Source organism: Dreissena polymorpha, chromosome 4, assembly GCF_020536995.1.
Source record: "Dreissena polymorpha isolate Duluth1 chromosome 4, UMN_Dpol_1.0, whole genome shotgun sequence".
NCBI lineage: Eukaryota > Metazoa > Mollusca > Bivalvia > Myida > Dreissenidae > Dreissena > Dreissena polymorpha.
The window spans coordinates 57,597,041-57,624,278 of NC_068358.1; the positions used below are offsets into that span (position 1 = coordinate 57,597,041).

Sequence of the window (27,238 nt, forward strand, 5' to 3'; positions counted from 1 at the left end):
TTTTGGCGCGTTATAAGTCGAGCTTTATGGTATAATGTATATCCCGATCATGCATATAATGTTGTTTGAAGTAAAGCTCCGTGCCCCCAGTAGGGGTTCGATTTTGCTTTATTTGCTTTTTTAGTCCGACTCTGTTGAAGCATTCTTTATGGCATATTTTACATTTAAACTCTTGTGGTCTATGAATGGGGATTGTTTCTCAGTCGTCCTCTATTTTTAAAAATCCTATTAAAATTACATATACTGCAAATAAAGATGCATTCCTTATCGCCATCTGCGACCTGCATCAACAAATGTTTATATCAGAATAAGGTGAACACGTAATAAAATACTTAAAGGGAGATTATACGATTTTTATATGTGTTAAATTGAAATATATTGATAAAAATACGTTACAATAACACAAAATAGCAAGAAAAAGTATACATTGAAGGTGAATTTCATAAAATGATCAAAGACAAATCAGTGCTCTGAGTCGATTGTGACGAAGATATTTTGTACATATTTTCCTACAATAACCGAAGCATTCGTCTTTTTATTATGATCATAGTTAGTGTTCGTGTGTCGTACGAATAGATATCGTTGCAGGAAATTAAAATGATCCGTAAAACTAAATTTAGATTCACATCGGACATGCATGATATACATGCTGGCGAATTCGACCGTACAGACATTTTCGATTTCAGCATTCAATATCTGGCTTATTTCGCATTTTTAGACACATGTTCTTCTTAACTTTAATTTTAATTTATACTCAAATATATGTATAATAAGTTTTTTACACATGTTATATAAATTTATAAATATTTGACAAAATCGTATAATCTCCCTTTAATCATTAACATATTACTGACAAGGACTGATAAGCATTTTCTCTTGTATATCAGCTACCCCGCAACCCATCCTCCTGAAAATATGTCAATTGGTCGGCAGGTGTTGTGTACAGCATTATTATTGTTTATGCACCAAAGAATGAAGGATCATTTACCAAAAATTTTGAACAACACCCAAAAGTAAATTGTATTTCTATTGTATCTCTGCGCAACGTGTGGCTATGATAATAATTAGTTAAAACATCACTTTGAATGAAAAATAATCAAATTATAACGAAAAATCAACTTCTCTAAAAAAAATAATGATAGCGCACTATTTTTCCAGAGAAATTGATTTTTTTGTTATTGTTTGATTATTTTCCATTCAAAATTATGTTTTTACTAATTAATATCATACTGAGTAACCACACGCTAACCACCTGTGTCCTGCACTGATGTATACGTGTTGTATTCTTACTATGTCTACAATTTAATTCACCTCAAGTTTTGCCTTAGCGGCAGTTCTTGTTCACTTAGCATGCTTATGTGTATTATTTATTCTATCTTTAGATACATAAAGTGACAGCGTCAGATAAACATTCCATTTTGGATAGCGAAACCGGTCAAGACCGGTGAATGGAATTGTGGTGATGATAATACAAAGTAATATCAGAATGATTCTTTAACTTTGTTAAAGCTAATTTTATCGATAAATCACTCTCAAGTAATTTCATCAAGTAATCTTTTCGAGTGATTCGTGCGGAGTGTTATATCTCCACAAAGTCATAAAATGTACCGTGTGTATTGAACACCATAGCTGTTGATCTCTATGTGCATGTGTGACCACTACGCGGTGCAAGCCACGTGTCTTATCAACAGTGTTAGAATGTATCACGTGCATGTTTATTTCAACGCGCATACGTGCCTGTGCCAGGCCCTAGCCTACGGATTCCGGATAGTGCCATATATACTCTCGCCCTTTTTTCATCAAGGGCGACACACGACACACGAAGCGATACACGATATTTTGCGCGACACGCGATAGTTTGCGCGATACACGAAGCGACGCGCGAGAATGTACCACGAAATATCGCCCTTGTGAAGGTAGCCCAAACGGCGATATATCGTTGTAAATATCGCGTGTCGCTTCGTGCATCGCGCAAAATATCGTGTGTCACTTTGTGTATCGCGCAAAATATCGTGTGTCGCTTTGAGTATCTCGCAAAATATCGTGTCTCGCGTTCAAAGGGCGACACACGAAATACGAAGCAACACAATATATTTTGCGCGACACACGAAGTGATTCACGATATTTTATTATCATAAAATATCGCCCATATTATCCTAATCTCGTGTATCGCGGTCTTATTTCAGACCGCGACACACGACACACGAAGCGATACTCGATATTTTGCGCGATACACGAAGTACTGTTCAAATATCACAGTAATAATATTGCCTGTCGACTCTCGCTTTTTTTAAATGGTGTTACAGAAATCTTCGACCATTTATTATCAATATGGCTGCCCAACGTAAAAATATCCCTTTTTGTCTCCCCTGATTTTTTTAAAACGCGATAATCGATAGGCGATATTATTACAGCGATATTTGAACATTACACATATCGCGTGTCGCTTCGTGTATCGCGCACAATATCGAGTATCGCTGCGTGTGTCGTGTGTCGCGGTCTGAAATTAGACCGCGGTACCCGAGATTCGGATAATATTGGAGATATTTGAATAATAAAATATCGTGTATCGCTTCGTGTGTCGCGCAAAATATCGGGTGTCGCTTCGTGTTTCGTGCGACACACGATATTTTGCGCGACACACGAAGCGATACACGATATTTTAATATTCAAATATCGCCCATATTATCCGAATCTCGTGTATCGCGGTCTAATTTCAGAAATGATTTCGTCCTCTACGACCAGATAAGGTCTTAACATAACCAGCTTCTCACCTTAGCTTGTCCGATGTAAGCTGGTTGATATCGATTGAAGCGGCTATCACCAAGTATACTAATATGGCATCGTTAAATTCCTGCAAAACGTTCACACTCAAAAATCGGATGCAAATAACGGACACATCGAAGCGTATAATTAATGTAAAGTGACTTCACGAGTGTCAGGTCATTGTTGACAAATTTAAAATGTGGGTACTTATTGATAATCATAAATTTAAATCGGAACAAATATTTTTATAACGCTTTTCATCGATAATTGAACAAAACGTAATGGTGGTGCTATTATCGTTTGCTTTGCATTCCAGGACAGACAAACTAGTTTTCACGAATATTGTATTATTAAAACCATTTCAATTATTGCAGTTCCGCTCGTAAGTTTATTGAATTTGATTTTTCAAAAATTCGTAAAAAGCGAACAAGTTCTCATCTTTGATGTTGTATCCATGATTGGAAAAAATTAAACTCTGGCAGGAAAATATTGAAAAGCTCTAAATTTAATTTAAATAAACTAGTTCAAACTGTTTGACCGAGATAAATCGTTTGTATTTGCAATAAAATGTGAAATGTATTCACCCTGAAAGCGAGAACGCTGGTGTAATCACCGTCCGGAGTCTTCGATGTAAATTTTTTTAGTTGTTCTTAACCGAGACAAAGGGAGGTTACTCTTGCGAAAGCGTTCTGGTTGTTGTGGGGCCGATACAAAAATAAACGGATTGTTTACATATTAGTTTGAGGCGTTTTCGGCATTTTGTGGACATGATTCTTCGAAGACCCTATTTGAAGTAAAAACACATAGATCAATATGTGATTTCATTAGTTAAATTGAAAGGGAATACGCGCAAATGGCTTCGTCCGCAGGATTTTCAATTGCCACTTCCCCACCCGGTGCCATCGGTGGCGGACTAAGTCCACTGAAGGCTGGAAAAGCAAGCACCATCAGGAAAGCGCCAACAGCTGCACAACTTCTCGAGCAGATTCGTCATCTGGAAGCAGAGGGAAATAAATTAAGATCAGATACATTAGGGATAGGTACAATGTGTTTTATCTGCAATAGTTTGAGCTTTGCATCTTGCAAGCACAGACATGTTTCTTATGTAAATATGACTTTTCGGCTTTGTAGTGTTATCTTAGCACTTGAGAACTTGAAATAAGTTTACAAGTGGTGATTTAAATATTTGAATAGTTTCATCGATACACACTTGCAAATATTGTAGAATTCGTATTTGAGAGACTCTATTTTCTCTACAAAATATTTGCTAATAATATCTCGTGCATTTATGTTTTATGCAATTAATAATTAATTCATGTTAAATAATTAGGAATAATAATAATAATACAATATTTTAACATATTTAAAGATACTTTATTAGAAACCTTTAAAAGGTACTTTCCCAATTGATGACAACCTACAACATTCCCTATAGCTGCCAAAAGAAATGTTCCTAAATTAGGAGGTATGATATTGTCAATTTCATTCCAACAGTGCTTAACCTGCAAATCAACACATAAAATGAGCACTGAAACTGAACATTTCAAGCCAAACGGTATGTAAAATGAATATTTGAATTGGTTTGTGCAATTAATACCAAGTAATTTAAATGAACTATAAATACAAATGTCAAAATTTCATGCATGGGTCGGCCAAGAGGGCGACTTGGGCAAAAAAGTTTGCAGAACATCGGCTTATATCACCTTTATTAAAGAGACAAGCGAAATTCATTTCGCCCTCATTTTCAAGAAAATCTATAAACAAACAATACCTGTAAAGCAACCTCCCATTTAAATTCCAGCAAACACAATTTATTTCCTCACACCCGATAAAAATTGATACAAATAATCCAATGAAGTCAAATCTCCAATAGTTTTCACTCATTGCATCCTCTATGGAGCTAATCATGTATTAATCCTGTATCTGACAGTACTGCATGCTGCCGGTAATGTAGTATTGATCAATGCCTTTTGGCCATTCGCCACCTGCTGAGGTGTTACAAGTTCACAGTTTTAACTCCTTGAAATCGGCCCCAACATTAAAGACTTTTGATGTCTACCGACAGCATGGACTTGCAGTTTTTTAAGGGATTGGTTTAATTGATGTCATTTGGTAACACTGGTGTGATTGTCAAAGACTTGTGTATTTAAATGGTTTTATTGTTGTTTCTACTGGAATTTGAGTATAGGGTAATTATAATGTTTTATGTAGAAGACAAAATTAATATTAAATTAATATTTAATATAATGTATAATACCAAAATATATCCCCCCTCCCCCCCCCCCATTTTTTTTTTTTGTGGGGTGGATGGGTAGTGAATGTAAATACAATTTATATTAAGCACTTTCATGCAAACTTGAATGCAGTAACAGGGTTGTTTATTGTGTAGTAATCTGTATACTTGATTGTTGATTTAATTAACAATAAAAATAATTGAATCAGCAGGATTCATAATGCACATCTTGTATTCAGCAATTTAAAAGTGAAAAAAATAATGCAACTAATTACAAGATATACAAGATAAAACAAACAAAAACATGATTTCTCCTTATTTCTCCTGACTTCCCCCTAAATGCCAGTCAAGAGAGAAGTCACTTCTGCCTAAAATTTGATCCCTAGGCCGGCCCCTGTTCATGATGCACATTTTCCCAATTTAAGGATTTCGAGGCAAGCCAAAAAATTGCTGATAATTGATCAATATTTAGTATATTTATTATTACATCATGACATAGTGGAATCTATTATTGTAAATTCATCATATCCAACTCAGCCCCAATTAGTATACTCTATAGTATAGTATCATATTTTTTATTTCTTAAAGTTTAGAAATACATGTGTAAATGTAACACAAAGATGTTATGTTAGTTCAATTAATTTTAATGTTTCAGGTGCACCAACAATGTTTAATGCACTTACAGATCTGAACATGTCTTCAAGTGCAGAAAAATCTGAGGTAAAATAAGTTTGCTTCTAAGTCTAGTCATTGTTTATTTATTAAAACTTTATATTTGTAATTTGTGTATTTCTAGGTCAGTGGCCTTCATTTACTTGGATAAAATGTGTTGGGGTTTGTTATAAAGATGATCAACAAAATTACAGATGGGCGTACACATTTGTTTTTTCCCTTTTGTGTAATTACACAGGGCCCTCAATCTATCAAATCTGCGGCCGAATTTCAGCCACAGTCCCCCACCTGAAAAGTATAGTTTTTTCCCCTTTTGGGGGGAAAAAATTCCCTCTGAAATCTTTCTATAAAATTTTTTTATTATTTTTTTTTTGTATAGAAAGATATGTCTCATGATTATTATATCTCAATTCTATTTCAATTTAATCTTGTCAAACATACTAAATTTTGAAAAAAGAAATTAATATAGTGCAAACATGTACAAATGTAATAATGAGAGAGTAAGTAAAAAATCCCCCAAAAAGGGAAACGCCGCGAGAATTCCTCCTCATGAGGGTAGCGACCCGCTTCCCCTAAAATGGATTGAGGGCCCTGTAACATGTATTTTCAAACGTTAAAACCATGCTTAAAACCATCATTATGTAAAGACAAAACTGTACATTTCATTGAAAACAATAGTTAAATAATATATGTGTTAACTTAAGCAGACACATACAATTTTAGACCTTTTATAGACCAAGTAAATAATATTGATTAAAGCTCCTTAAAACTACATTCATTGTTTTGTTTTTGCACCATTTCGGGAATGGAGCCAGGTCCATTTGGTTTGAGAAAATCATGTTGATTTTACTAAAATTGGGAAAATAGTGGTGTTTTTTTGGCAACCAAAAAAAATTGTAAGTAAATCTGTTTTCAATATTAAATTTACTAAGATCCAATGTATGCAGCCAGCTGAATGGAAGTTAAACTAAATGTTGAGATTTTCTTTCTATATACACATTTAGTTGGTTCTTGGGAGGGAAATCTTCTATTAAGATTTTTTGTTCCAATTACCAAAATAATATACTATGTTCCAGTGGGAATGGGTCCCTATATTGCCCCTGAATTTGAACAAACAAAGAAGATATATTTATGTATTATGTGATAAATTGTTGATTTGTGCATCAAATTGGGTAAATAATAACTTTTTTTCAGTTGCCAAAGTTTTCCTCCACCTCACCATCAACATTATCTGCTCTTGTCGACTACTCCAGTGAACAAAAAACAATATCTGACTTGAGGTAACACATTGTTTTGGAACAAGTTAATTGTTATACTGTAGACCATCAATCTGAAACGTTATGTATAATTTTTGTTGGATATTTTCTTTGAAACCTATTAATTGAAAATAAGAAGTGCTTTTAGCCTTTACAAAGTTAGTGAGTTCACAAGCAAACATAGACATACTGCAAAACCATTATATTTTGTTTGGTATGGATTTTCTCGGATTTTGTTGGTCCGCTGAACTACTAATTCAAGTACCAACGATTATTTATACATTTTTAATCTGAAATCGGTCATTTTCGATTATCATTTCAGACATTTTCTTTTGTTGTCGGTTATCCGAGTTATTTGTTTTTTTTTTTGTAATAGTTACTTCACTTCAGTATCACATATGTCAATTAGTACCAATTAAAGTTGAAAGAGACATAACGGTTTTCACACATGTATTTTGGGGACCTTATTACTCAATTGTTACTACTAGGGGACCGATTGCGCTGAGAATTGCAAATATTGTCAAAACAACATTGATGGCAAATAGCGAGCGGGGACCCACAAGTGCACCGCTTTATCGCTCTTATCGACAATTATCTGCAACACTTTCATGCTTCAGTGCACATAAACCTCAAGTCTTGCTGTCAACACAGATTAACAGATTATGCTTCGTTATTACTCTAGTTGTTTTAATAAAAGTTTAATTATTATGACGGTCAGTCTTCCCCGAAAATTTTAAATGAACAACATTACGTATCAACGCATTAGTTGTTTTTTATTTGAAATCCACGAAATAACGTGTCAACGAATTAGTTGTTTTTTATTAAACCACAATATTACATACCAACGAATTTCTATATGTTTACAGTATGTCTTAAAGATGATGATGATGATGATTGGAACTTTACTAAAAATGATTTATTGGTACATATTAAAAACAGTTTATTAACTGAAAACCATATTGTTCATTATAATTCATAACTAGAAATGGCGCGGCAGAGGCCGATGCGTATCCCCACGCCGCATGTTTGACCCAGGGGCGCCCCAGGGTTGGTAATGGGGCCATGCATAGTTGAAATTGATGGTATTGTCATAAAAGATGTTCAGTATCAATTTGAAGTAAATCGGTGTAGAAATGAAGAAGTTAATGTAAAATAACCTAAAAAAATGAGTGAAAATCTCTGACCCGGCCCCACCCCAACCCCCATAACTTTTGATCCAGGGGTCAGATCAAAATTCCAAATAGTGCACTGTCGCACATATGCTCAAAGCTATCATGTATGTAAGTTTCAAGGTTCTAGTGCTAATAGTGTAGGAGGAGAAAGTGGCCAGGTTGGACGGACGGACAGACGACGGAGTTAAACACATAGATTTCAAAATCTAAACGCGGACACTAAGGTCAAGGTCACAGGGATAAAAAATTGTATGCGCATGGAAATGTCTTGTACAGATACACATGCGTACCAAATATGAAAGCAATACCTGATACAGACATCATGATATTTTTTTAATCACAGATTTCAAAACCTGATCGCGGACCCTATGTTAAAAAATTTCATGCGCATGGAAATGTGTTGTCCAGATACACATCGTACCAAATATGAAAGCAATATCTGAAGGGACACAGTAGGTATGAGCCTTTTTTGAATCGCGGTCGCGGATGTCAAAACCTGAAAGCTGAGCTCAAGTTCAAGGTCAAGGGCACAGGGGTCAAACATTTTATGCGCATGGAAATGTTTTGTCCAGATACACATGCATACCAAATATCAAAGCAATATCTGAAGGGACACAGTAGTTATGAGCTTTTTTCAAATCACGGTCTCAGATTTCGAATCTTGAACGCTGACCTCAGGTTAAAGGTCAAGGTCTCAGGGGTCAAAAATGGTATTCGCATGGAAAGGCGTTGCCCAGATACACATGCATACCAAATATGAAAGCAATATCTGAAGGGATACAGTAGTTATGAGTCTTTATCTAATCGCAGTCGCAGATTTCGAAACCTGAATGCTGACCTCCAGTTCAAGGTCAAGGTCACAGGGGTAAAAAATTGTATGCCCATGGAAAGGTGTTATCTAGATACACATGCATACCAAATATGAAAGCAATATCTGAAGGGACACAGTAGGTATAAGCCTTTTTTGAATAGGGGTCGCAGGAAAATTTCTGACCCGGCCCCACCCCAATGCCCATTACTTTTGACCCTGGGGTCAGATCAAAATTCCAAATAGTTCACCGTCGCACATATGCTCATAGCTACCATGTATGTGTGTAAGTTTCAAGGTTCTAGTGCTAATAGTGTAGGAGGAGATAGTGGCCAGGACGGACGGACAGATGGCGGAGATAACCACATAATCCCCACTTTGTCTCCAAAAAGCGTGGGGATAAATAGATTGTTTTGATGATCCTTGATTGTTATTATAATGTAGTAACATGGTACCATGTATTTAAAAAACCCATCTTTCTTGAGACTTTACTGGCATAATTTTATACTTAACTTCTGTGTTCTTGCGATGTATAAAAAAGGTGGTACAAATGTACATGTATCACAGCTGATGAAAACTTGGGGATATTTTCTATTTCTTTAAGACACAACAAATAAACTTAAAACTCATGTTGTTCAGCTAAAGAATGATGCGTCTATAAAACAAATAAGATACTGCATCCAAGTCTATTATATTTTACAATCATACACAAACTAACTCAACTCTTTTAAACGTTGCATAAAATTTAACTATGAATTTCGGAGATTCATGTTCAGTTGTTTTCATCTCCTGTGTGACACTGTCATTTTTTTTAATTTTCCTGCAAATTTATGATAATGGCTGCAGACAGCATGCAACAACTTATTTTTATTGTTGACCAATGGCGTTTTAAAGTGTGTTTTTAGAGGAAATATCCTCGATTACCGTAAATCTGCAATGCAAACTTTTTCTTGCATCAGACAATGCCATCTTGGAAAACAAAGCAAACCTTTTCAATAAGGACAAATATCTATAATGAATTATTGTATAGATTAGCAAAGATGTTGTTGCCATATTTGATTCAACCCAAAAGCAGATCTAATTTGAAAGTTTGATTTATACCTTTTCAACTAAGAGAAATTAGGCATTTGTTTCTCTGATTTTTTTTTGTATTTTATACTATTCTTTCCTGTTGTGTGTGCAACATAAATAGCAGCTGGACCTATTTTTATGCCCACGAATAGAAAGATCGGGGCATATTGTTTTTGGTCTGCCTGTCTGTCTGCCTGTCATTCATTCATTCATTCATTGTGTGTGTCCCAAAACTTTAACCTTGGTTAAAGTTTTGCAATTACTTTTTGAAGATAGCAACTTGATATTTGGCATGCATGTGTATCTCATGGAGCTGCACATTTTGAGTTGTGAAAGCTCAAGGTCATCCTTCAAGGTCAAAGGTCAAATATATGGCTTCAAAGCGGCGCAATAAGGGTAAATAAGGTAAATAAGGATAAAAAAATCTCTTGTTTGTGACATTTTTTGGTAATTATGTGATAAAATTGCAATGACTGGTCCTCACAGGCACACTCAAACCTTTATATGTTTTAAATCTGCATTTCATCGAAGTATTTATATATATATGCACATCCAGAATACAGCTTGAACAACAGCGCAAAGAGACAGAGCGACTTACCTCCCATTTTCACACAGATGGATTCAGTACAAGCACCTCAAGAGCTGGGACCATACTTCACCTGCCTATCAGCCCATCCAAAACAGGATTCTCTACATTGCCATCAACTGAGTTGTTCAGTTCTCGTCGGCCAGCTAGTGTGACCGGAGCAACAGGTGCCATGGAAATTGGTCCACCGTAAGTGGCATTAGCACTGTGGCATTAATGTAGAACTCGAAAGAGATTATGGCCTTTGATTAAAATGCATGCAGGGTTCGACACTAAGGCACGTCCGACAGACATTGTCTAGTAAGATCGGTGGTCGGGCTAGTAAAACTGTGGGCTAGCTTGTCCGACTGGTTGTACATAACAAATCTATACTGATTCATATAACTATACCTAACCGAAAACCTTTTTCTCTTAATGTGTCAAATAACTCTCGTATCCTTTATTTACATCAGAACAAAACTAGCGTATATAAATAAACGTGGAGAATTCACATGATTCATCGCTATTTTTAGACGCGAAGGAGAGCTTCCCGCAGAAATTGCTTGTTTCCATTGGTCAAGTTGTCATGAATATTAATGATTTTCTGAAGTGTCTTAGAACTTTACATCATGTTTTTATGACTTCTATTGACAATCGGTATCATCAATGTAAACATTTTGGCGTAGCAGACGAGAGCATGTTATTTAAAGAATGGCTTTGTTCAAGATTGGATTTTCATCCGACAAATAAGTTAATAAAGAAGAATCCGACGGTAAAACTGACACAGATTATGCTGGAAAAAGGGCCTTAGAGCTGTGGTTGCATGGAGCACAGCGGTCAAGGAGGCCAGAATTTGATGACCTTGAATAAATGTCACCTGCTGTACAGACATCATTTATTTAACTGGTGATAAACAGTGAAATTATAACAAACAATTTATGTTGTTAAATAGTTTTATTTTATTTTTTACTCTTTTCATCAAAATGACTTTCTTGTGTTCACTAATTATTTACTGATAAATAATTGATTAAACAGTTACACGACACAATTGTGTTTATTTGTTATGTCATTTATGGTCTAGTAGACATCATATTCGGGCTAGTACATTTTAAGAGGAGCTGGTCTGATGGTCTGGCTGTAAAAAAAGTTAATGTCGAACCCTGGCATGTGATACAGTGATTCTTTTAAAATACTGTTTTGGTTATATTTTACACATAAAATGCCATTACAAACAAAAACAAGTATAAATATGCTTGAAACTATTCCAGTGCATCTTTTAACTTTGGATCAATCTTACTCAAATTTTCATAGTTGAATGATTCAAATGTGTATATGATGGTAGAGAAAAGAATGCTGACTAGGACCAGTAAGGGCCCTTTTTCTTTGTGTCCACTGTAGAATTTGTCTGAGTCAAAACATGTGTTGTTGGAGCATGATTTTCCGTCACACATTTCTAGTTTACAATTAGCAAAGCCTATGTTGTTGTTTTTTATCACAAGCAAAAAGGCATAGGGATACATAAATAGTAGGCATGACTCTGTCCGTTCATTTGTCGGTAACACTTCTGTGCACAACTCCTCCTATATTTTGATGTGATTTGGGTTTAACTTTTACGAAATAATTATCTTAATGTTATACAGTGCATAGATTTCCTGTTTTAAATTTACATATTAAAGCTTCTGCACAAAACACCTACATTGAGCATGAGATTTGTGTCAGACTTTTACAGAGTAATTATCTGCAAGTGCTCTAGTGCATTTTGAAAAGGTTTCCCAAGTGCGTTTTTAATCAGTTATTGACCTTTTTTTATACGCCCGTATAAAATACGGGACGTATTATGTGAAACCCCTTGGCGGGCGGGCGGCGGGCGGGCGGCGGGCGGAAGGCATCACTTTGTCCGGACTCTAATTCAAATTGTATTCATCCGATCTTCACCAAACTTGGTCAGCAGTTGCATCTAGTTGATATCTAGGCCAAGTTCGAATATGGGTCATGCCGGGTCAAAAACTAGGTCATAGGGTCAATAAGTGCATTTTCAAAGGGGCCACTTTGTCCGGACTCTATTTCAAATTGTATTCATCCGATCTTCACCAAACTTGGTCAGCAGTTGCATCTAGTTGATATATAGGCCAAGTTCGAATATGGGTCATGCCGGGTCAAAAACTAGGTCATAGGGTCAATTAGTGCATTTTCAACGGCGCCACTTTGTCCGGACTCTAATTCAAATTGTATTCATCCGATCTTCACCAAACTTGGTCAGTAGTTGCATCTAGTTGATATCTAGGTCATGTCCGAATATGGGTCATGCTGGGTCAAAAACTAGGTCAAAGGGTCAATTAGTGCATTTTACTTTGTCCGGACTCTAATTCAAATTGTATAAATCTTATCTTCACCAAACTTGGTCAGTAGTTGCATCTAGTTGATATCTAGGCCAAGTTCGAATATGGGTCATGCCAGGTAAAAAACTAGGTCATAGGGTCAATTAGTCCATTTTCAACAGCGCCACTTTGTCCGGACTCTTATTCAAATTGTATTCATCCGATCTTTACCAAACTTGGTCAGTAGTTGCATCTAGTTGATATCTAGGTCAAGTTCGAATATGGGTCATGTCGGGTCAAGAACTAGGTCATAGGGTCAATTAGTGCATTTTCAACGGCGCCACTTTGTCCGGACTCTAATTCAAATTGTATTCATCCGAAACTTTTAAACAACTTTTTATCCTGCGTCAAAGTGGTATGGGGGTATAAGTCACATTCAGTGACAAAGCTCTAGTTCAAGTTGAATTCACCAAACTTGGTCAGAGGTAGTATATAGATTATATATCAGTCAGGTCTGATTGGAGACATGCAACCGATTAACACATGTAATATTTTTATGCAATATTTTTATCCAGTTTTATTTTGCGATATTTTCATCGGGTTTATTTTTATAATTTTATTCTTGTGATACGCCCGTTTTAAAAACGGGACGTATTATAGTTTCACCCTTGGCGGGCGGCGTCCATGGCAGTGTCCGCTCTCTAATTCAAATAGTTTTCATCCGATCTTCACTAAACTTGGGCAGAAGTTGTGTCTAGACAATATCTAGGTCAAGTTCGAATATGGGTCATGCTGGGTCAAAAACTAGGTCACGGGGTCACTTAGTGCATTTCAAGGATTAAGCATGGTGTCCGCTCTCTAATTGAAGTAGTTTTCACGCGATCATCACCAAATTTGGTCAGAAGTTGTGTCTAGATGATATGTAGGTCAAGTTCAAATATGGGTCATGCCGGGTCAAAAACTAGGTCACGAGGTCACTTAGTGCATTTCAAGCATTAAGCATGGTGTCCGCTCTCTAATTGAAGAAGTTTTCATCTGATCTTCACCTAATTTGGTCAGAAGTTGTGTCTAGATGATATGTAGGTCAAGTTCGAATATGGGTCATGCCGGGTCAAAAACGAGGTCACGAGGTTACTTAGTGCATTTCAAGCATTTAGCATGGTGTCCCCTCTCTAATTGAAGTAGTTTTCATCCGATCTTCACCAAATTGGTCAGAAGTTGTGTCTAGATGATATGTAGGTCAAGTTCAAATATGGGTCATGCAGGGTCAAAAACTAGGTCATGAGGTCACATAGTGCATTTCAAGCATTTAGCATGGTGTCCGCTCTCTTATTGAAGTAGTTTTCATCCGATCTTCACCTAATTTGATCAGAAGTTGTGTGTAGATGATATGTAGGTAAAGTTCGAATATGGGTCATGCCGGGTCAAAAATGGGGTCACGAGGTCACATAGTGCATTTCAAGCATTTAGCATGGTGTCCGCTCTCTAATTGAAGTAGTTTTTTATCCGATCTTCACCTAATTTGGTCAGAAAATGTGTCTAGATGATATGTAGGTCAAGTTCAAATATGGGTCATGCCGGGTCAAAAACGAGGTCACGATGTCACTTAGTGCATTTCAAGCATTGAGCATGGTGTCCAAAACCTTCGAACGGGCGTATCTTGTGACAGTTTGGCACTCTTGTTTAATTTCAAATAAAAGCTTTTTATTGCAGCTACTTCATTTATGTTGTGTGAAATTTTTTGTTAGAATTTTAGAAAATGATTATTTTCAACATGTGAATGAATCTCAGATGAATTTGGATGAATTTTTTGCAGGTCCCATTTGGAGAAAGTATTAAAAGATTCCCAGGAGCAAGTTGCAGATCTTAGACGAAGACTCATGGAAGTGAGTACTGTTACAACACTTGCAGACCTTGATGTCACAGCATTTAATGATCCTCAAGTTTCCAAATGAGTTATGATTGTTTATTTTTGTTTAATTTTTTAGATCAATCAATCTTCCCTGAAGTGCTCTGCATTGTCCAATATTTAAATATGGTTGAAATATGTTGGAAAAAAAGTCAACGCACCCCTCTAGATTTAAAAACATCTGGTCCATAGCTCCACCTTGAAAGCATACTTGGCTCATTTATTAATGCATCTCCAAAAGCAGATGGTGCCAATGATTAACAAACTTGATAAAACTGCAGGCTATTAAGTTTTAATACTTGCGTTTATGCCATCTTTAAAATTTATTAAACCACCCACATCACCCTAACCTCATATCAACCTTGTTATTGAGCTACTTATGGGATTTTTTTTTGGACTTGTGTTTATACTTACATTGATGGTATATTTCAATACTTTCAATGCACATCTCACCTGACCTCATTTTAAGATTGCCCTTTTTGGCTTATTTAGAAGGTTCAAACTCTTGTTAAAGTGCACATTTCTAACCTTGACATAGACCTTGACAAAGACCTACTTTTGGACCAAAGCTCATTGTTTAACCCAAATTGAGTGTTTGATTCACATTATTACTACTTACTAAAAAAGCTTCCATCCAACACTCGTCGAGCTCAAATCACCTGACCTCCCTTTGACATTGAGATTTACCTTTTTTTGGACTTATTCACATGGGCCTATGAATCAATACTGACAAGACATCCACTAGGGCCAGCAGCAATTCTTGAGGCAGGATCTCACTTTTATATTACATGTTTCCTTGTAATTTTAATAAATTGTAACTTTTCCAAATATATGAGTTTTTTGTAACTATATTCAATAAATGACATTTTTTTTAAACCTGTGAACACATCATTTAAACCATTGCTATATTCACATAGTACAGCTTAAAACTTCTGTAAGGAGCAGTGTGAATACGTGCCCAGGCAATTAATAATTAATAGATTTCCAGCCCTTGTGGATATGAGACTTTTATGAACACTGGACTTTACTATGCTTGGTTCCTGTTTTCAAGGCAAACGAGCAGAGTGAATCCCAGAAGCGCCAGTTCCGCCTGACCGTTGAGGATCTGAAGGCAAAGCTCCACGATACCACGTCTAGTCGAGATTCTGCGCTCGAACAACGGTGGGTACATGTGAGGTCGTAAGCATACTTCTCCAAGTTTAAACTTTGGCTATCTAGAGATGGATAAACAATGTTTTTTGTAGAATATCTTGCTAGGGGAAAGATCAAGGTTTACTGCGATATGTTTGAAAATGTTTTTTTACTCCTGTAAACAGATTCAAGTTAAGACAATTTTATTAGCTCACCTGAGCACAAGGTGCTCATGATGAGCTTTTGTGATCGCCTGTTGTCCGTTGTCCCTTGTCCCTCATGCGTTGTCCGTTGTGCGACGTCAACATTTGCCTTGTTCACTCTCTAGAAGCCACATTTATTGTCCAATCTTCATGAAATTTGGTCAGAAGATTGGTTTTAATGATATATTGGATGAGTTTGAAAATGGTTACGTTTGCTTGAAAAACATGGCTGCCAAGAGGCGGGGCATTTTTCCTTATATGGCTATATATGGCTATAGTAAAATCTTGTTAACACTCTAGAGGCCACATTTATTGTCTGATCTTCATGAAACTTGGTCAGAAGATTCATCCCAATAATGTCTTGGATGAGTTCTAAAATGATGCCGGTTGGTTGAAAAACATGGCCGCCAGGGGGCGGGGCATTTTTCCTTATATGGCAATGGTAAAACCTTGTTAGCACTCTAGAGGCCACATTTATTTTCCGATCTTCATGAAACTTGCTCAGAAGATTTTTCCCACTGATATCTTTCATGAGTTCAAAAATGGTAACCTTTGCTTGAAAAACATGGCTGCCAAGGGGCAGGGCATTTTTCCTTATATGGCTATTTATGGCTATAGTAAAATCTTTTTAACACTCTAGAGGCCACATTTATTGCCCAATCTTAATGAAACTTTGTCAGAAGATTCAACCCAATAATATCTTGGGCGAGTTCGAAATGATGCCGGTTGGTTGAAAAACATGGCCGCCAGGGGGCGGGGCTTTTTTCCTTATATGGCTATAGTAAAACCTTGTTAACACTCTAGAGGCCACATTTATTGTCCAATCTTGATGAGATATGGTCAGAAGATTGGTTTCAATGATATATTGGATGAGTTTGAAAATTGTTACGTTTGCTTGAAAAACATGGCTGCCAAGGGGCGGGGCATTTTTCCTTATATGGCTATTTATGGCTATAGTAAAATCTTGTTAACACTCTAGAGGCCACATTTATTGTCTGATCTTCATGAAACTTGGTCAGAAGATTCATCCCAATAATGTCTTGGATGAGTTCTAAAATGATGCCGGTTGGTTGAAAAACATGGCCGCCAGGGGGCGGGGCATTTTTCATTATATGGCTATGGTAAAACCTTGTTAGCACTCTAGAGGCCACATTTATTTTCCGATCTTCATGAAACTTGCTCAGAAGATTTGTCCCACTGATATCTTTCATGAGTTCAAAAATGGTAACCTTTGCTTGAAAAACATGGCTGCCAAGGGGCAGGGCATTTTTCCTTATATGTCTATATATGGCTATAGTAAAATCTTTTTAACACTCTAGAGGCCACATTTATTGCCCAATCTTAATGAAACTTTGTCAGAAGATTCATCCCAATAATATCTTGGGCGAGTTCGAAATGATGCCGGTTGGTTGAAAAACATGGCCACCAGGGGGCGGGGCTTTTTTCCTTATATGGCTATAGTAAAACCTTGTTAACACTCTAGAGGCCACATTTATTGTCCAATCTTGATGAGATATGGTCAGAAGATTTGTCTTAATGATATCTTAGATGATTTCGAAAATGGTTACGTTTGCTTGAATAACATGGCCGCCACAGGGGCGGGGCATTTTTCCTTATATGGCTATATAAGGCTATAGTAAAATCTTGTCAACACTCCAGAGGCCACATTTATAGTCCGATCTTCATGAAACTTGGTCAGAAGATTCATCTCAATAATATCTTGGACGAGTTCAAAATTGATGCAGGTTGGTTGAAAACATGGCCACTACGGGGGCGGGGCTATTTTGCTTATATGGCTATAGTAAAACCTTGTTAACATTCTAGATGTCACATTTATTTTCCGATCATCATGAAACTTGGTCAGAAGATTTGTTCCAATAATATCTTTGATGAGTTCGAAAATGGTTTTGGTTGCTTTTAAAACATGGCCACCAGGGGCAGGGCATTTTTCCTTAAATGGCTATTTATGGCTGTAGTAATACCTTGTTAACACTCTAGAGGCCACATTTATTGTTCTATCTTCATGAAATTTGGTCAGAAGATTGGTCTCAATGATATCTTTGATGAGTTCGAAAATAATTATGTTTGCTTGAAAAAAATGGCTTCTAAGGGGCGGGGCATTTTTCCTTATATGGCTATAGTAAAATCTTGTTAACACTCTAGAGGCCACATTTACTGTCTGATCTTCATGAAACTAAGTCAGAAGATTCATCCCGATAATATCTTGGATGAGTTCAAAAATGATGCCGGTTGGTTGAAAAACATGGCTGCCAGGGGGCGGGGCATTTTTCCTTATATGGCTATGGTAAAACCTTGTTAACACTCTAGAGGCCACATTTATTTTCCGACCTTCGTGAAACTTGCTCAGAAGATTTGTCCCAATAATATCTTGTTATCACAGGTGAGCGACTTTGGGCCTTTCAGGCCCTTTTTATTTGTTCATAAAGGTTTGAGAAGATTGTGCCAATGCTTATTTTGAGATTTTCAAATTTGTTTTTGGGGGTAATAGGGTAGACCCTTGATTTAGTTTTTCCATTGCCTGTGTTAAGATCAAACCTGTTAATCATGTTATGTAAGGATAGACACTTCTGAAACAACTTAAATAAAGCTGCAGGTCATTAGAAATTTATTTAAATTTCTGTTTATTGTCATTTAAAATTCCTCTTACTGTACACAATCATTTGATGGTGTTCTAAACACTATGTTTAAAATGGTTAACAAGCAGATCATGTTGTCAGAAATATTTACTATGCATACATCTTAGTTGGTTCATTGTTTATGTAACCCAGGCATAATGCTGTATGTTTCTATTCAGTTGCACTCTAGACGGTTTTGAGGATGATTATACTAGATCCAGGTTAAATATTCGTGTAGCTGAAGGGCTTTTGCTGTGCTTTGTTGTGGAAATGATAGAACTGATAATGAAAATCATGATAGAACAATCTGGTCCCAATGTCTTGGCTATTTAATATGAGCTGCACCATGCGAAAATGGGTTTTAAAATATATGCTGCCAGCATAGCTCCAGAGCAGCCTGCTCAATTGTGCAGTCTGGTCAGGGGTCAATCTGTCAGCTATAAAGTCCTTCAAGGTTTTGTGGTTTTATTTGCAAACAGGAAAGCTCCAGACCATATTGTGTGTATTATGTGGAGTTGTGCTGGCCGCAAATGGCATAGGACCCATTATCACATGATGTGGATCATATTGTAAAGATTAACTTTAGCTCAATCTTCAGATTGCAAAAAATGTGATTTACTTATACAGTACAGATTATTCTGAAAATTTTGTGTTGGCATATCTTTATAATTGAACATCTCTTTTGTAACAGTTATTTTTAAAGGTGTTTTTAGACTGATGATAGACAATAATTAAGCTTGTAATTTTGAGGAGAGAAAAAAAAAGTGCCAGCTTCTGAAAAATTTAACCTGATCTCAAATTCATAAATGTCTGTGTGTGTATACAGTTCATCAGAATAAACAGAAACATTTGTCCTGATTTTTATTTGTATTCCCATAAATCTGTTTAAGTAAAACACAAAAACAATCAGCCTTTTTTCAAGACTTTCAATAAAAGAAGTAAAATGTATATAACAGTGATTTCCAAGAATTTTTCCAAAACAATCCTGCGCTTAATGTAAGATTTTTGTTCCCCATTAATGCAATTTCAGGATGATTTGCAACAAAATTAAGTGACCGTGTCTGTGACCAATTTTAAACCCTCAGTTAATATGGATTGTATTCAATGAAAAAAGAACTGATATATAATCAATGTAAAAGCCAATGTGATGTAACAGTGCATGTTTGTTTGAATGATTTGTGTGCTTAAGGACTATAGTGCCTAACTTGAATAAAGATGTTTGAGACGTAAACAGGATAACTTGTGTGTGTATTAATCATTGTTTTTATATCAGAGTTGTTAAAACTACATAAGACGCTTTGCTTTTTATGATACATGTATTATAGTTTACTTGTGTGGTACACAACATGCCAATGACAAAGACATGTTCATTAATACTTGTTATGTGCAATGTATGTAAAATATGAATGCAAAATATGTGCGACTACAGTGATTATTGTACATTTTCTCCCAACCATGATTCAGCTGCATGTTAACAGTGTGTATAATGCCAACAATAATTTGGTCTTCTAATTGTAGATTAGTTTTAAAATTGATTTGCTATGTTTGTGGTTTGATACAATAATAGTTAGAATTTTAAAATTATAATTCTCTTCAATTAATATATATGTGATTTGCTCCAAGCTGGGCAAAATGTCCAACTATTATACCTGTTACCTGTAATATATATTGTTGGTACTTGCTTGTACAAATGTCTATTTGTGATGCCTATTCTCCTAGGTGATGTAGTTTGCAGACATTTTGACCTCTGTCTGTGCGTGTGTTTGCAGTCAGAAGGAGTGCACCCAGCTGGAGATGAGGATTGCAGAGCTGAACGCCACCGTCAAGGAGCTGCAGAACAAACTGAGGGTCCAGGAACAGGTCAGTGTGGAAATATGAACAAAGTCTGGGAAAACTGGGCTTAATGCATGTGCGTTAAGTGTCATACCAGATTAGCCTGTTCAGTCTGCACAGACACGACACTCTCCGCTTACACAAGATTTTTGTTTAGAAGAGACCCCCTTTAAATTAAAAATTTAAAAAAAAAGAAAATGTCGTCCCTGATTTGCCTGTGCAGGCTGCACAGACTTATCTGGGCAACACTTTATGCACATGCATTAAGCCCTGTTTTCTCAGAGCACAGCTCATTTTAATATGCATAATATTGAGCCATAATACAGGAAGGGTGTACACTGTTTCTGCAGAGCAAACTGAGGGTTCAGGAGCAGATCAGAATGGAAATATGAGCAGAGTTCTGGGAGAACTGGGCGTTATACATGTGCGTAAAGTGTCATCCTAGGTCAGCCTGTGCAGTCTGCACAGACTAATCAGTAACAACACTATCGCCTACACAAGCTTTTTTTAGAAGAGACCTCCTTTAAAAGAAAAGTTCAATCAAAGCAGAAAGTGTCGTCTCTGATTAGCCTGTGCGAACTGAACGGGTTAAACTGGTCAACACTTTACGCACATGCATGAAGCCATGTTTTCTCAGAACACAGCTCATATAAGTATGAGCCATAATACAGGCAGGGTGTACACTGTAGTTTCCGAACAAACTAAGGGTACAGAAACAGGTCAGAATGAAAATAAGCATTATATAGAGCCACATGAACAGGCAGAGAAGTCATTGACTTTGAACAACAGACAGATACCTATTGATTCAATCCGTTTGGTTTTTACGTGCTACACATATTGCTTGCTTTAATGTCATTGCCAACTAAGGTACAGTGGGGTATATTTGAGTCATTGTGTTTGTCATTTTTTGGGATTGATAAGTCTGTATAAAATGTTTGATAAAGTTGGTTGTGCCATATGGTAGATTTTTTTCCTTATTAAAAAAAAGAGTTAAGAACAGCTTAAGAATTTAATACTATTCTTTGCCCAGTTTGTATTTTGCTTCCTGTTTCTGTTTGTAGTTGGAGAGAGAGGTACAAGACCTGAAGCAGGCACAGAGCACAGACCAACACAGCCTGTCCTTCGAGTACAAACAGAAGTAAGCAACTTGTGTACATACAATTACTTCATTGCTATCCATAATCAGTCTCAAGTATTTCTTTGTAAACGTTTCTGCTACATGTCTCTTATATCCCCTTTGAAGCATATTCATTAACTTTGGTTCAAATCTGTATGTCATTGTGATGATGTGAAGAAGGCAGGAGGCATTGACCTTTTACTCAAGGTCAAGGTCACACTTGAAAGTTAAAGTATGAGCCTCCATTAACCTACTTCATGTGTCCACTCCATATCTCTTATACTCTGTAATGAAATTCCTGAAACAAGGTTAAAATGTTTTCCTCATTAAGACCATGTGCAGAAGGTATTATCTCGCCTCTTCCAACTCTAGTTCAAGGGACATGTGCAGGGGGCATTATATTGCCTCTCCCAACTCTAGGTCAATGGACTTATGCAGGAGGCAGTATATTGCCTCTCCCAACTCTTGGTAAATGGACCAAGTGCAGAAGGAATAATCTTGCCTCTCCCAACTCTAGGTAAAGAGACAAAGTGCAAAAGGTATAGTCTTGCCTCTCCCAACTCTTGGTCAAGGGACCATGTGCAGGAGGCATTATTGCCTCTCCCAACTCTTGTTAAAAAGAACATGTGCAGAAGGCACTATATTGCCTCTCCCAACTCTATGTCAAGGGACCATGTGAAAAAGCATAATCTCGCCTCTCCCAAATAAATCTAGGTCAAGAGACCATGTGCAGAAGGTATTAAATTGCCTCTCCCAACTCTATGTCAAGGGACCATGTGAAAAGGCATTATCTCTCCTCTCCCAACTCTAGGTCAAGGGACCATGTGCAGAAGGTGTTATATTTCCTCTCACAAATTGAGGTCAAAGGACCATGTGCAGGAGGCATTATATTGCCTCTCCCAACTCTAGGTCAAGGGACCATGTGCAGAAGTTATTGTATTTCCTCTTCCAACTCTAGGTCAAAGAACCATGTGCAAAAGGCATATATTTCCTCTCCCAACTCTAGGTCAAGGGACCATGTGCAGATGGAATTATATTGCCTCTCCCGACTCTAGGTCAAGGGACCATGTGCAGAAGGCATAATCTCTCCTCTCCCAACTCTAGGTTAAGGGACCATGTGCAGAAGGCATTATATTGCCTCTCCCAACTCTAAGTCAAGGATCCATGTGGAGCTGGCATTATTTCAGTTCCAAACTCTAGGTCAAGGGACCATGTGCAGAAGGCATTATCTCACCTTTACGAAATCTAGGTCAAGGGACCATGTGCAGAAGGCATAATCTGGCTTCTCTCAACTCTAGGTCACACTGGGAAGTGAAGGTTGAACATGTCAGTCTTTACATTGTATTTTCATGTTTAGTCTTTGCCCTTTCAATGATTTTCATAAAACATCCTTAAAAATTTTGTTATTTTTAGCTCATCTATTTTTTGATAAATAAATATGAGCTATTGTCATCACCTTGGCGTCGGCGTTGGTGTCCAGTTAAGTTTTGCGTTTAGGTCCACTTTTCTCAGAAAGTATCAATGCTATTGCATTCAAACTTGGTACACTTACTTACTGTCATGAGGGGACTGGGCAGGCAAAGTTTGATAACTCTGGCGTGCATTTTGACAGAATTATGTGCCCTTTTTATACTTAGAAAATTGAAAATTTTGGTTAAGTTTTGTGTTTAGGTCCATTTTATTCCTTAAGTATCAAAGCTATTGCTTTCATACTTGCAACACTTACTAACTATCATAAGGGGACTGTGCAGGCAAAGTTATGTAACTCTGACTGGCATTTTGACAGAATTATGTGCCCTTTTTATACTTAGAAAATTGAAAATTTGGTTAAGTTTTGTGTTTAGGTCCACTTTATTCCTACAGTATCAAAGCTATTGCTTTCATACTTGCAACACTTATGAATTATCATAAGGGGACTGTGCAGGCAAAGTTATGTAACTCTGACTGGCATTTAGATGGAATTATGGGCCCTTTATACTTAGAAAATTGAAAATTTGGTTAAGTTGTGTGTTTTGGTCCCATTAACCACTTAAGTATCATAGATATTGCTTTCATACTTGGAACACTCGCAAACTATCATAAGGGTACAGTAAAAGGACAAGTTGCATAACTCTGGTTGTCATTTTTACGGAATTATGGCCCTTTTTTGACTTAGTAACTTTGAATATATGGTTAAATTTGTGTTTCGATCCACTTTACTTCTAAAGTATCAAGGCTATTGCTTTCAAACTTCAAATACTTTCATGCTATCATGAGGTGACTGTACCTGGCAAGTTGAATTTTACCTTGACCTTTGAATAACCTTGACTCTCAAGGTCAAATTATTAAATTTTGCTAAAATTGCTTCTTTATTTATAATTAGATTTGATTGATACTTTGACAAAACTACTCTTACCTGACATACCACAATGGACTCCACCCAAACCATCCACCGTGCCTTCCCCCCCCCCCCCTCCACCCCGCCCCCCCCCCCCTCCTCCCCCCCAATTTTTTTTATTTTTTTTATATTTTTTTAAGATCATCTCACAAATGACCACCACACCCTCACACTATACCCCCCCCCCCCCCCACCCCACCCCCCCCAAATTTTTTTTTAAACGGTTAAAAACAAATATTTATTTTTATTATTTTATTTTTGAAATACTGTCCAACCATCGCACCCAAGAATCCCCTCCCCCCCCCCCCCCCACCCCCGATTTTTTTTTGTTTTTTTTTGCATTTTTTTTCCGCATTTTTTGGAAGATAATGTAATAAATGTCCACACCCCCACACTAAACACCCCTCTTCACTCCACCCCTCCCTCCTTTGTGATTGAAATTGAGAGTCCCTTCACCTTTAAAAAGAAAATAGATGAGCGGTCTGCACCCGCAAGGCGGTGCTCTTGTTTATGTCCCCCACCACTATAGTGGGGGGCATATTGTTTTTGCCCTGTCTGTTGTGTTTGTGTGTTTGTTGTGTGTTAGCATCAAACTTTAACATTTGCCATAACTTTTGCAATATTGAAGATAGCAACTTCATATTTGGCATGCACGTGTATCTCATGGAGCTGCACATTTTGAGTGGTGAAAAGTCAATGTCAAGGTCATCCTTCAAGGTCAAAGGTCAAATATATGGGGACATAGTGTTTCACAAACACATTGCTTGTTTTTAATGTGCAGAAGGCACGGGTGACACTTGAAGGTCAAAAGAATCATGGCTGGGGATTAATGTCCCCTACTGGTGAAACCGGAGGGGAATTATGGTTTGCGCTCCGTGTGTCAGTCTGTCTGTCAGTCTGTATGTCCGTCACACTTTTCTGGATCCTGCGATAACTTTAAAAGTTCTTCATATTTTTTATGAAACTTGAAACATGGATAGATGGCAATATGGAGAGTATGCACATCATTTCATTTTGTTCCTACGTCAAGAATTCTGGTTGATATGGCAAAAAAAAAAATTCAACAAATTTTTTACTGACAATGGTGGAGTTTCACTGGTAGGGGACAATATTGCTTGGCAATCTCTTGTTTACATTTATTTTTATCCTGATCCAAATGGCATACAAGTACATACAAATAGTTAATTTAATATGCCTGTTGATAAAATAAAAAAGCACTCGCACAAAATTCAGTACAACAAAAAATTATATGGTGACGATTTACCTTGGATTTAAATCTGATAAGGACTATGAATGAAAGAAATACTTTTAGGGGTATTTAATGATTATCTCATAGATGGTACTTTATTTTCATACTGTCTTTATGTAAAGAATATGTGTGAGGAAGTTTTACTATAAGTTTGTCTACTGAGTTTGAGTATGGGCATTTGAGACATGTTTGGGCATTTCAGAGAAGACGAGACCTTGTCTCTTTGTAAAAGGTATACATATGTTTAATGTTTTGAAACTTAATCACATGTGTTTAACAACAAACTGTTCTTATGTTTGACATATTTCTGAGTTATCTAAAGAGATGATTGTGTCACCTTACAATTGGAAATGAGCTATTGTTGTCAGCTAGGGAATAACTGTCAACATGGCCTCTTTGAGGAGTAGTGCAGTGCCCAAGAACGGTTATCTGCCAAATTGCTCTTTATTTATTTTAATGCTTATTAGCAAGACTGTTTTTGGAGAAAACCCGAGCTATTGTCATAGCCAGCTCGTCTGAGGTCCGCTGTAGGCGTCTGCTAAAACCTTAACATTGGCTCTAAAATCAAAGTGCTTCCACCTACAACTTTGAAACTTCAAATGTAGATGCACCTAAATGAGTTCTACACACCACACCCATTTTTGGGTCACTAGGTCAAAGGTCAAGGTCACTGTGACCTCTAATATTAAACTTTAACATAGGCTCTAAAATCAAAGTGCTTCCGCCTACAACTTTGAAACTTCATATGTAGTTGCACCTTGATGAGTTCTACATGCCACACCCATTTTTGGGTCACTAGGTCAAAGGTCAAGGTCACTGTGACCTCTAATATAAAACTTTAACAAAAACCTTAATATTGCCTCTAAAATCAAAGTGCTTCCACCTACAACTTTGAAACTTCATATGTAGATACACCTTGATGAGTTCTACACGCCACACCCATTTTTGGTCACTAGGTCAAAGGTCAATGTCACTGTGACCTCTAAAAAAAAAAATCAAAAAAAAATCTGACAAGCTTTTGTAGCCGAGCGTGGCACCCATTATGCTGTGCTCTTGTTTTTTGTCCTCAGCATGATTTGAAAACTTAGTTTGCAAGGTGTCCTTTGTGACATATTTTTCCCATATTTCATGCACACTGTCAGGTGATACATCTTACTTGTGGAGTTTCTAGTTGTAAAATGTTGCTTATTTTCACACTAGGAACATTAAAATAGTAATATGTGATATAGATATAGGCCTTGCTCTGTGAGAAAGCTGTTTAATGCATGTGCGTAAAGTTTCGTCTCAGATAAGCCTGTGCAGTGTGCTAATCAGGGACGCCACTTTCCGCCTAAACTGGATTTTTGCTAAGAAGAGATTTTCTCGAAACGAAAAATAAAAAAAGACTGCACAGGCTTATATGAGACAACACTTTATGCACATGCATTAAACCCTCTTTTCACAGAGCACGGCCCATATGCATGTTGTAAAATGCTAAAACATAATGCTCTGTCTACCTTGATTTAACTGCAACTTATTATTTGGTTGATACAAAATATTTGTTTTATTCAAACATTTAGTATTCTGAAGATTAGGAGTGGATAACTCTTAATATAAACTTATTTGTTTTGTGTGTGACTAATAGGTTGCTTTTCTGTATGGGCGTTATAGGTAAAATTAAGGCAATATTTCACTTGCCTGGGATTTTGATATCATCGCTTTTTACCTCTATGTGGCCAAAATATAAATAAATGTACATTTCATCAATATTTGCTTGTTTCCATATTATTGTCTCAAACAATCATTAAATTTGACTCCATAATTGTAAGTTCTCTGCAAGACTTAATGTAGGGAAGTTATTTTGTTTGACTGTTTCTTAGGGCTCTCTGATTATACTCCTTTAATTGACGTTTCGGCATAATGCCTTTATCAAAACATTGGAA

At 36.8% G+C, this 27,238-nt stretch overlaps 1 protein-coding gene and 1 long non-coding RNA gene across 2 annotated transcripts in view; both read left to right on the forward strand.

The window, feature by feature from the left end:
• Positions 1 to 3,421: 3,421 nt before the first annotated feature.
• The window catches only part of LOC127878444 (coiled-coil domain-containing protein 158-like), an 83,090-nt gene continuing 59,273 nt past the window's right edge, over positions 3,422 to 27,238 (forward strand). The window contains exons 1-9 of the mRNA XM_052424969.1: positions 3,422 to 3,806; positions 5,655 to 5,719; positions 6,866 to 6,951; positions 10,535 to 10,753; positions 14,678 to 14,747; positions 15,822 to 15,931; positions 20,510 to 20,600; positions 21,635 to 21,711; positions 25,519 to 25,548. Coding sequence (XP_052280929.1) covers positions 3,620 to 3,806; positions 5,655 to 5,719; positions 6,866 to 6,951; positions 10,535 to 10,753; positions 14,678 to 14,747; positions 15,822 to 15,931; positions 20,510 to 20,600; positions 21,635 to 21,711; positions 25,519 to 25,548 — 935 coding nt within the window. The 5' untranslated portion in view covers positions 3,422 to 3,619. The remainder of the gene's footprint in view (positions 3,807 to 5,654; positions 5,720 to 6,865; positions 6,952 to 10,534; positions 10,754 to 14,677; positions 14,748 to 15,821; positions 15,932 to 20,509; positions 20,601 to 21,634; positions 21,712 to 25,518; positions 25,549 to 27,238) is intronic.
• LOC127879614 (uncharacterized) lies at positions 12,413 to 14,541 on the forward strand. The gene is made up of 3 exons (XR_008049175.1): positions 12,413 to 12,554; positions 12,711 to 12,827; positions 13,130 to 14,541. It is a non-coding gene; the product is annotated as an uncharacterized LOC127879614 (long non-coding RNA).